The sequence below is a fragment of the Wolffia australiana genome, chromosome 12 (genome assembly GCF_029677425.1).
Source record: "Wolffia australiana isolate 7733 chromosome 12, ASM2967742v1".
In the NCBI taxonomy this organism is placed as follows: domain Eukaryota; kingdom Viridiplantae; phylum Streptophyta; class Magnoliopsida; order Alismatales; family Araceae; genus Wolffia; species Wolffia australiana.
This window is the reverse complement of record NC_135846.1, coordinates 4,939,340-4,951,385: the sequence shown is the minus strand read 5'-3', so window position 1 is coordinate 4,951,385 and position 12,046 is coordinate 4,939,340. Positions and strand designations below refer to the sequence as shown.

Genomic DNA, 12,046 nt, shown 5'->3' with positions numbered 1-12,046 from the left:
TTAAAACACCAAGAAAACCTTGATGGACTTTCAAAACCCTCACTCCCTTTCAATCAACTTCTCTAAGAGGAAGTGAGTCAAATATTTTTTTTTACAAAAATCTGACACTTTATTTATAGATCCAACCATATGGATGGAAAGATGGGGGAAAAGGAAGCTCTGCTCAAAATTTCAGCCAGAAACTCATTCTGGATTGTTAGATTCATCATTTGAATTTGGATCATTCTCAACCTTTCGATTTTCTGTCCCCTCCAATTTTAGGAAAATTTAAATAACCATTCCATAATTCTAAAAAGTTGTAATTAATTCATAACAACGTTAAAAATACATATGTTTGATTTTAAAATGATATCTGTTTGAATATAACGCCAAAAAAAGATTCAGGAAAAATCACTCAAAAAATTATGTTCTTTGAGAATTTGACAATAGAAAAATCATTAAAAATATTTTAAAATTCATAAAATTTAAGATATCATTCAAAAAATAAATCTAATCATTTTAGGCTTCACAAAAAACATATATAATCAATTTACAGCAAATGAACATGTTAAGATTGTCAAATTAGCCTATAAAATGTACGTTATCAAGGGCGAGCAAGTCAGTAAAAATCAGTTTGGAGGCATTAAGGATTTATAATGTTTGTTCGGTGGGAAAAGAGTACATTAAATTGATGTGTATGAATTCTTGATTGGTATTATACTTAGTGTCAATCAGGTTGAATCATATCACGATTGTGTAAGTGGTGCTTAGACATGAGACAACAAAGACGCATTTTGGATGCGTGGTTGTGTTTTGACTTTGACCTATAAGTCATAATCAAGGGATTTCAACTCATGTTAGCTTGGATGCAACAAAAAGTCCAGGAAGGTGATTTTGCGGTCAAGGTCGGATCCTCCACCCTCAGTATTAGAGGAGATTGAATCAAGGATGATGATTTAGTTCAATCCCTACCTAGGGAAGCACAAATATCAGATAAAGTGTTCATTTTTTTACCGCGCCTCAGTACAAACTAGAATGACAAATTAAGGTTTGGCATTTAACATACCCCAAATCATTCAGCAATGTCATGAAGATGAGGGATTATACATGAATGGTAACTAATGACAGTAAATGTTCCTCGAGAGAGTTGAGATGCTCCTTTATATCTTACAGGTCATGAGATGTATCTTTGCACCTACTAGCTGGAAACTTAACTAATTAATTGGGTTAAATGGAACCTTGATTAATTAATCTCTCTGTGATATAGTTAAGTAATAAGGTCGACCCAATAAAGGTAAATGGGCCATTAAAAGTTATAACTAAATGAATACACATGCCAAGAGGATCATGCAAACAAAGTTTTGGACCTTGGTTGATATATATAGAGTTTTGGGGACTTTTATTAAATTTCCTAGAGATGGAGACTTTAGAAAATTTTCCTTTGGACTTTTATGAAAATTTCCTCATAAATTATAAGTAGAAATGGTGATGGAAGCAAATTATGATGTTAATTTTTGTATTGTAGTACTCTCTATTTGCCTAAATCAAATACATTTTTACAATAGAAAATACACTCAAATGTATAGTAGGAGCAAGGTTGTCTCCACATGGAATGGCCTTTAGAGGTAAATTTAATTGTTGAGTTATGGTTAAAGAGAATTAAGATTATATGTAATAATAACTTCTATTATGTAATGATGGAGAGAATTCGGTGATAGTGTCAATGCCTAGGTATAGAGATGGATGGAACTGTCCTTAGTCATTGGATCTTCTTCATATGGAGCCTGATCACTGTGATTAAATTATACTTGTAGACCCCTTAAGTTTGGTGTACCCCCAGCCACATCAACAGCCTTATCAGCCCTTCCTGCAATTCTGATTCACCCTTCAAGGGCCCCACCATCCTCATCAGTGTCTGCACCCAATCAGAAAACCTGCAAAAGAAAAAGAAATAAAAGAAAAGTTTAAGTATAGCAAAGACTTTCAGATCCTCCTCAAGGAGATCGGACGACAATAATTAAGACATTACTTATGATGTGATCCATTATGGCGTGGGTATCGGGCCGCATTGCCTCAAAGCCTGATCAAGCTTTCTTCCTATTTATCTTAAGATTGCAGCCCATTGGGCTGCGATCAATCTTGTCGCATGGCAGCCTGGCCTGGTGAGGAGATGAAAGAAACAGTGGGATACGATCCCAAATTATAAATCTTATCAGAATAATATTTGTGACATAAAATGACATATACCCTGTATGCATGCGTGTGCAGGCTACCTCTGCCCTGGGTCTCTATGTGCTCCCTTTGATGAAACTTCTTGGGCTCCTTTGTGGTTTCCGGGATCTACTGCTTGCTCCCTTTGTGCATTGGTGCTCGCCAGCTGTGGGCTGGCTGGAGTGTTCTATGCTCACATGCGTGACTTGCTTGAGCGTTGTTGTGCCCAGCTACCTGCCTTGAATGCTAGAACCATTTTTTTATACATATATATATACATATATATATGTATATATATACACACACACACACACACACACACACACATATATATATATATATATATATTATGCCCTGGATAATGTAGAATAACCACTAGAGAGACATTAGCCCAGTAAAATCAATAATTTTTAAACTTATTTTGCATGAAAATAATCAGACTTTTAAAGTACAAAAATTACATTAAAATTTATTATTAACCAATTACTATATTTAATGCATGAGATGAAAATTTATATAAAGATGAGGATAATATAGATAAAATGATCCCAAAAATGGTTTTAGAATATGCATAATTTCATTCCACATCTAGAGTTCATCAAGGGGCTCTCCTCATTTTATACCCATCTGAGTCAACTTGAGTGTCCCATCTCTTTCTTCTATTATTCTTTCTTAAATATTTCCTCTTGTGGATGCTGAATGCCAAGGAAAGCATATTTTTGGAAGCCAAGTCCATAAAAATAAGAGGCGCTCCAGTGCTTTGAAGATTGCATGGAATGCAATTAGAGGTTATACAACTGAATGGCTTAAAGATTCTCACTTGAAGAACCAAGAAATCACATATTCCATCCATACAAATTATGGTTTTTGGTTTTTCTGTGTTTGATTTTCAGATCCATCTTCAATTCGATATTCCATTGCATAATATAATTATGATCATTGCTTATTGAAACCCCAATGCCTAACTCATACTTTTTAGTGACAATGCTTCACATCATGACTAAAGTCTACTTTCATCAAGTGATAAATAAAATAATACCGAATATCCCATTGAATGTTCATGTTTATGGGATAGACAACCACTGAATGGAGTCATAAAGCATAGATATTAACACTGCACTTAGATAAAAAAATCTCTTCGAGAAAGGTTTTTATCTGGTGATATAGAAAAATGACTTGATGTGCCTTCAGGAGAAGGCTAATATGAGACACTAGTATCTCAGACAATGGGCTTGACCATTTTGTGTACGATCCGTGTGAACTAAGGATTCAAGGCTAACAACTTCTTGGCTAAAAATGTATCATTATATTGTTGTAAGATGTGTTTTTCATTATCACATTATTACCTTGAAGATGAGATAGGAAAATAAGAGATGAAATTCAGTAAAAAAAATAAAATTCAAGGGATGAATATGGGTATTGACTTATTGACTTATTACCTTCCTTTGGCAGGAACCAATCAGATCGTGCATAGGAAACACTTGCTCGGTTGGGTCTCATCAGGCATTGAATCAATATACTATTATCTCGAAATTTCATTATCCTATGACTTTAAGTATATAAACTATCCCACATGCCTGATAACAATCATCATTTCTTAACAGTGTCTCTTACGAGGAGTGTAATTCATGACATCAGTTCCCGACTGATTTAAAAAGTTATGGAATATTATCTACTGTTTATTTTTGAGGGGCACTCAGAATTAGTGGGATCAATCCTTCCAAGATTTTGAGTTCTTTACAAAGGGGAAGACATATCTAGAGGGATATAATAGGTAGAATATGGTTATAATATATCTCTTGATTCATTGTAAAAAATGACATGTTCATGGTTTTTTGGAGGGAAGGCCCTCCAAAAAACCTTCAAAATTAAAAAAATGGGGATATTAAACGACCATGGAATTGTAACCCAATATTAAAGTTATCCTTAACCCATAGAGATTAATAGAAAATGCAGTCTAAAATTAGTTAATACATGGTAAGTGATAAATATATGCTAGTAATATTCCATGATACCACCTTGCAAAGGAAGAAATTGATTCGAAGCTAAATGCATTAAGCTAATAACTAGTACCTATAAATTTATGATGGTATTTGTCCTTCAACATAGGTTTGAACGGTAAAACCTATGGATATTAATTTCAACTATTAATATCATTTCACAAGTTTTAAAAACATTCTGAATCGAATTAGTTAAAGAGATTGCATAGCCAGTAATCAGATCTATCCAAATGGTTAATTATGAAAAAGTATTTATAATCTTATCCAACAGAATGTTCAAAAAGATTTTTTCATGGCATGAAAATGTAAAAATAATATCTAGTTTACGGATTATATTTTTCATAATCTTGTGGTCTGATTAATGAGTTTTTGAGGTTATTTATGATATGTATTTATTCAAGTACATTTATACATGATTGTATATACATGATTGATGATGCAAGAAGTATAGGAGGAAGGTTTAGTCCTATTTTCTCTAAGTATGTGATTCATTTTGATGTTTAATTATTACTGAACTAAATATAAATATTTGAAGTGTATAAAAAATATTTTAGCTCCATCATTAAATAAATTAATTCCGCACTAGCTCTATCTCTCAATTGCCTATTCTGTGCTCGAGAAAAGGTCCCATCGCTCGTCTTCATCTTCACGCTCGTCTTCATCCTCATATATGAACCGCTTCCGCGCCTCGAGTTTAGTTGTTTTAGTAGGTACCATGTCACCTTTCGCTTATCCATTCCGCCCGCCCGTCCAGACGCTAGCTCTTTATCTTTATCATCTACCGCCCTTTTCCTTCGTTATTTCATAACCTTCACGCCTCGCATGAAGATCGTCGTATCTATGCTCGACTTCACTTCGGTTGCGGGTGCAACAGGTAGGAGTACATTATGGCAGGATCTGTCACCCGGGCAATCCAACCCTCCTCCAAGAAGAATGGTGCTATGCCCCCCCGATATCCCTATGGAGCGAAAAAGCTGCCTGGTGATCCCTATGTTGCAGCACGTCCACTCATAAAATCGCGCCTCGCGCCGCAGCCGCCGTTTTTAGGACCGACCGACGCAATTGAAAAAATCTAAATAGATTTTTTAAAAATTAAAAGACAAATGTAACATCTGATTTATTGATTGATTTGCATACTAATTACTAGATAGATAGGATGATTGATATACATTTAGACTTATAAACATATATCTAAATAGATTTTAACATAGACTTGAGCACTACTTAAAACACTAAAGTCCTGAAACCATAAAACTAGCTTTGGTACCCCTGAGTTCACATGGGTCTTGTGCTTGAGTCCACAACCATCAAAGCTCTCCAACAAGGATAACACTCATTGGATAAAAATTGGGTTCTCATGAAAAAAAATTAACTTCAAATTGTGTCCATCAAAGCTATAATGGGGTCTTATATAGGCTATTAAAGGTAGAGTTTCATTCAAAGTGACATTACCCTTGAAAAGACTGGTTAAAATATTGGGAAAAACAACACATACAAGACAAAACAACAGACCAAAAACCTGATAGATCTGATAATAGATATTCTGTAGATTCTGAGACCTATCGAATATGTCAAAAGAGACTTTGATGCTCAAGAAGATTCCAATAAGATAAAACAAGATAGTGTAGCAGAGATATTCTGTAAATTCTGGTAGAAGTAAAATCTGTTAGAGGATTTTATGGGTCTCTTGGTGATTATCTGCAAATTTTGTCAGTTCCAAGAATATTCTCCATCTTGGCCCACCGCCTAATAATGAGATTCTCTGAAAGAGCTTAAAGGCTACATCAGATAAGTAGCTGGCCACATAGGTAGGTAAGAATATAGATTGATAGACAAAGATAATAGATAGATGCATATAGAGCTATGTAGAGTGGGTACACAGATACAAACAAATAGACACAAGGGATGTAACTGCTGAAACGAAAGAATTTCAATAAACAGTTGGACTGAGTTACCAACTTACAACTATCGTTTGCGGGGGGAAAAAGAGATACAGGGAGACTCAGACTCGCTATGGGACAACCACCTGTTGGAGAGAATGTCTACGAAGGCATGAAGTATGAACTTGTGAGTGTTTCTTTCGTTTAGTTGAATGTAGCAGCGCAACAACTCCTCCAGCGCCGCCCAGTCCTTCAATCCGTATGCCATCACCATCTCCTCCATTGATGTTCTGAAATCGCTGTAGGGGTCACATGATTCCATGGCCATCGGCACACTGCAGTCTGACAGGTCCCAAGAGTTCTTTTTCTCGCTCAACTTGTCCAAATCAGCATCTCCAGAATTGGCGAGAAAATCCTCATCTTCCTCGTTCCTTGCTCTTATTTCCTTCGCTTCTGTTAGAGAGGGGTTTTCTACTTCCATCTCATCGCAATACCCGCGGAGAGGGGACACCCCCAAGAGGGACTTAGACGCCAACGGAGAGAAGAAGAAGCGCTCTGAGCTTAACGCGACGCTGAAACGCGCTTCTTCCTGCTGAAACGTATCCATCAGTAAGTCGTGGGCGGCCGCGGCAGAGGAAGAGGATGAAAGACAACTGCTGGAAGCGCTCCGGTTCGTCGCGACAGCACAGGTAGACATTGCCTCATCTTCGCCGCCTTCAAAGGAGAGCTTCTGGGAGTTTCCTGGAGGCGCGTCGTAAACTGAATTGAAGCTTGAAAAGGCCTCTCTGAAAGAATGGGTCTTCGAGGGTTGCATGCAAAGCGGCGCTCCAACAGCCGGCAAGAAGCTGTTCAGGGCTTCCTGAATGGCTACCCTAATGGAGGGCTTCTGCTTCTTGGACTTGCCCATCTTGGCGATCGCAGCTCTCGGAGAGAAAGATATATAGAGGATAAAAGATACCCAGAGAGGAAGGAGACAGTTTCAGAAGAAGATTTGGTTCTTTCATCTAGCGAGATGAATTCATACAACACCAACTTTTGCCGGCACTTCACGTTGTGGTGGGTGCGTAAGGCGGATAAAAAGCTGAAGATTGAACCGTGTTAACAGACCCGACCCACAGAATTTCCTCATCACAACAATACAATCGCTCTTTGTCTCTCTTATCCTATGCCATCGAATGGTCTTTCACCTTTCATCATCCTTTGTTTGTCTTCTTCGGATTTTCTTCCATGGACCCGTCTTGCCACGTGGGCCTCCAAGAAGATCCAGGAGCTGATCATTCGCGACGTGACTCTGCCCTGCACCATCAAATCCATCAATATTGTCCAGGCTATCCTATCCAGTCAGTCAGCTACCTACCGAAACCGTAGCTCCTAGACTCCTACGCACAACACTCTGGGAGTATTTTGTTAAATGAATTAAGAAAGGTAAGTAGGGGGAGCCCTAGAATAAATAATCTACGCCTCCTGGAAATTGATCTGATGTCGTTGTGGTTCACAAATGGGTATTTTTAAAATAGAGTTGTCGGGTAAGACTTCGCCTTATTCCATAATATAATCCGGCTTCCAAGTAATATCGAAAGTGATGAGTTAATTTTTTATTTATGGTTAGGTCAGACCTACTTAACTCGGCGGTTAGGGCATTGTTTTCAAAGTGGGAACAGTGGTTCAAATCCAAAAGTAGGTATAATTTATTGATCTCAGCGATTCTGATATCTTTTAGATTCTCATATTCATTTCGTTTTTTGTTTTCTTTATTAGATTAATAAACACAAGAAAAAACGAATAAAAATTATTAATGAACAATATGTATTTTTCATCTCATTCCATTTCATCTTTTTGTTATATTTGCTGTACTTAGTCTACTTAAGATCATTGTGTCTCCTTTCAAACTCAAAATTGACAGTTTCAAGTTTTCAGAATGCGGTAAATATTTAGTCTCATTTCCTTTTTTTGTTAAATTATTAATGAAAAAATGATTTTTTTCATCTCATTTAGTTTTCTTTTTGTTGTATTTGCTGTATTTATTCTACTTAATCTCATTATTTCTGATTTTGGTTTCCTGTATACCACAAGTTTTCCTTATCATTTCCTCTTTCGTTGAATTTCCTTCTCCATTTTTTTGAATCAAAATAGAAACACTTGTCTAATAGCGAGGGAGAGGGAGTGGAGCCTCTCTTTTCCTAGGAAAAGGAGGATTCATGGCGAGGCCGGTCCCCCCTTTGTCATCTTCCGCTAGAAGCGCCTTGTCGAGAACAAGTGAACAACCTTTATAATTTAAAATGCGTCAGCCTACGTTCATTGGCTCGCTGCTTTTGTTCTAATCTTTCCAAACCCCAGAAGGGCAACTTGTCTCTTCTGATAACTTGCACCCAAATTTGTGTCGCAGTACGAAATTTGGAATTTATTTCACCGGGCCTCTCTATTATTCTCTTTTATTACTTCAACCGTCACCTGCCAATCGTCATCAAGTTGTCCGTCGATTCCTAACTGAAGGGTAGCCTGCATGTGTGCTGTCTGGTCCCCTGACTATCACATCCACTTGATATTGCCTAGCCTCAGTGGCCTACCACTCCCATTAGCCGCCCGCTCCCACCGTTCAGTCTAAAATATCGTCAATACAGAAGAAGAGAACGGAGAGATGAATTGGAACTCAGTAGGGTAGATTGTATTCTATAGTCTACGGTGCATTGGTACGTTGAGATGAGATTTATAGAACTAGATCTTCGGAATAGTGCAGTTACAAATCCCTGCAAGATTCGTTCTTGGCTTATTTATCGTCGCCTCTCGGCTACTTTATGGCTGGTGCACATTTCCTCTATCTATTCGTACCGTATTAAATGTCCTAGATTGGTTCGTTTTATTTTTAGTCCTGAACGTATCTTTTATAGGGATACTTGTTATTAACTGGTTTCCCTCTAGGTATCCAGATGGGCTGTAGATCCAGAGCCATCATTTGACCCAGTTGACTCTGGGTCCGAAGCCATTATCTGAGTTTCAAAGATTTTACCTGATTTAAAATATACTAATGAAGCGGTGTTTGATGGGGGGACGCAAGCCAATAATGGGTTTCCATCCAATCCTGTTCTGTCCCCGTTCTGAGGTCAAGACAGATGACGAATTTTATTCCGTTCCGTTCCGTAGGTTATCATGTACAGTTGGATATATCTTTTATTGTTGTTCATCAATCGTTGAGTAATTGCGCACAGACATGACACAAACAGACTTGGGCTCAGCATTGTTTGGTGGCTCTGGAATGAATGTTCGGATTGCAATGCGCTTTTCTTCGTTACTCCCTTGTTACCCTTAAAACTGTAAATCTTTGAAAAATCAACTGACTATAAATTTGTGTTGGGCGCAAACACTCGCGGAAGCGTACTTGGATGTGAACAACTGCAGAAGATGTCAAGGAAGATCCCAAGACGATACGAGGAGAAACACCGAGGCGTAGTCGTTAGCCTCGTCACGTCCCCGCATCGTCACCGTCAAGAGAGCACTAACTCCAAGAGTGAGAGAGAGAGAGGAAGAGGAAGAGATTTCTAGTTTAAAAGAACTTTCAAGAAACTCTACTCAACTCAAAGGAAGAAAAGAAGAATACATCAAGGGATGTTAGGGTGAAGAAAACAAGGGCAATGGGGGGCCTTTTCTAGGCACAACCCAAGGCCTAAACATCCCCTAAAAACTAGGCACGATCCTAAAAAGTAGGAAAATCCTATTTTCAAGGATAAGCTAGGTCATCCTACTTTCAAGGATGTACCAAGTCATCCTATTTTTTAGGATGTACCAAGTCAACCCCCACAATCCTGAAACCTAGGGCTGGGGGGTTTGACATTTCCAACAATTTGAATATAAATTTGGGGAAGCAGTCTCGTTCTATCACGCGTCAATTTCAACCGTGAATTTCAAGCATCGACTTCAATGAGCTCTCATGCTGCGGCGATCGTCTTGGCTACTTCTTTTCAAAACCAAACCACCCTGCAAATTTCCAGTATATTTGCTGTACTGACTTGTTATCTAAGAAGAATGCAGGGCTTTCAAAGTTTAGTTTTCACTTCCCGTACAAAGATACTCTTGAAAACATGAGGAAGAGCTCTCCCTTTTTAGAAGCGCTTTCTCATGAAAGAATAAGCAGCTCCTCTCGTTCCTTTCTTATGCACTGTGAGAAAAGTGATTTACCAGTGTAGCTATCTTCTCTGAGAAAAGAGAAGACCTCTATTAGGCTTAGGCCTGCAGGCCTTGGATAGATGCCTCTTACAAACTATCGAACTAGTTTGTTTCTCTTCTCCCCGAACTGCAGACTGCAGGCATCACCAAGATAAGATCGCCAGTAAGAACTTCGGTGCGCATATCCTTTTTTGTCTTTGATACATTTTTAAGTATCCAATGTGCTTTTGGATAAATACTGTTTTCCAAATGTATTAAAAAAATGGTTCTCCCCTTTGAAGATGATTCGTTGGTCGTGCGTAGAAAATTAAATGTGATATCTTAAGTCGATGTTTTCATTATACGGAAATTAATACCTCACTCGGCATTGAGCTCAGTTTTTACATTTATGATTTTGAATTATTCAACACTATTATAGTTTTGATTATCATATCCTCTTCTACTTCATTTATTCGATACGACTATTCCATTCTTTTTGTGGTTAAATGAAAAACTTTTAGCAAAGATGTTCACAGATCTCAGATAATATCAAAATGCAATATTAAACTCTAGCCTATTATTATCTCTCAAATAATTAAAGCTGATATCAAAACATATATGGGGAAAAATGAGAGACATAGATCACACCCTTTTTGGTGTAAGACATTCAATTATTTCTGTACGGTGAGAAATTTTTTGTACGAAGATGGATGTCTCAGTATGATCTCAGTCAAGGATTTGAATTTTAGTCTACCAATATCTAAAAAACAAATCTTCAATACAAAATTATCTAACACAAGAACTTGGGTGCCTTTTATAGTATGTGATTTGTGACAAAAAATTACTGTATCTTAGTCTCTTTTCATGCATAAATCTAAATGAATAATAATAAAATTTATTTGTCATTATTAACCTCGATTCTTGGTTTCACGATACAGGATGATTCTTTATGATTATTAGATGCATCTGAAGCGTGTACGACAAAGAACCAACCTGTGTAAACTAATCTTAAAGAAAAATGGTCCAAATCGGCTAAGATAACATATTTTAATCCAAGTGGGACCTATAGTGCAGGGACGCGGATGGGACGGGACGCGGACGGTTCGGGAAAAAATTCGTCCCGTCCTACGTCCAATGTTAGCGTAAGGATGAAGGACGGGACGGTTTTTCGTCCACCAACAAAAATACCGTCCCGTCCAATAATCTCGGGACGGTTTTTCATGCAGGCTCAGAACCGTCCCGTCCTTCGTCCCGGACGAAAATTATAATATAGTAATAATTTTAATTATAAGTTAAAATTATTACTTCTTTGAAGTGTACTCTTTGAAACATATAGTTCCCGCGCGGCGCAGGACGATCCTCCGAAGGAAGCAAGAGGAAGAAGATTTAGGGCATCGTGTGGAACTCCGAAGGAGGGAGAAGACGGTGAGGTAACCTCACTGAGGTTCTTCTAGGGTTTGGACTGAGGGCGGAATCTTGCATCGGCATGTGTTCTGGTAAATCTTGTTGCTTAAACCTCTGTTGTTTCACTGTTTCTAACAATCCGGCTGCTTGATAAGGTTTGGGGAAAATTTAAGACGAGTTCTCGCGCTAGAAGCTACTGTTTTCTCTTGTTCACTTTTGGTTTTTACATATTTTTTTGTTTTTATTGGTCTGAACGTATCTACTCTATGGGTATGAGCTGAAAAGGATGAGCTCTGGCATGCTTTTGTTTCATTTTTATTAAATAATTAGTTGAGATATGCTGATGTATCGACAGTTTTTTATATCTCAAAATGATTATAAATGGCCATTCAGAAATAAGGAATCTAAGGTTTAAGAAATACCGGGTTTCTT

At 37.7% G+C, this 12,046-nt stretch overlaps 1 protein-coding gene across 1 annotated transcript; it reads right to left on the bottom strand.

Moving 5' to 3' along the window:
- Positions 1–6,098: 6,098 nt before the first annotated feature.
- Positions 6,099–7,212, bottom strand: LOC144710635 (uncharacterized). Its single transcript, XM_078584452.1, has one exon. The coding sequence runs from the start codon at positions 6,975–6,977 to the stop codon at positions 6,156–6,158; it is 822 nt and encodes a 273-aa protein (XP_078440578.1). The 5' UTR covers positions 6,978–7,212; the 3' UTR covers positions 6,099–6,155.
- Positions 7,213–12,046: the final 4,834 nt, after the last annotated feature.

What these genes read in the sequence shown, in the direction of transcription:
- LOC144710635 (XM_078584452.1), bottom strand. Translation starts at nt 6,977, where the DNA reads ATGGGCAAGTCCAAGAAGCAGAAGCCCTCCATTAGGGTAGCCATTCAG.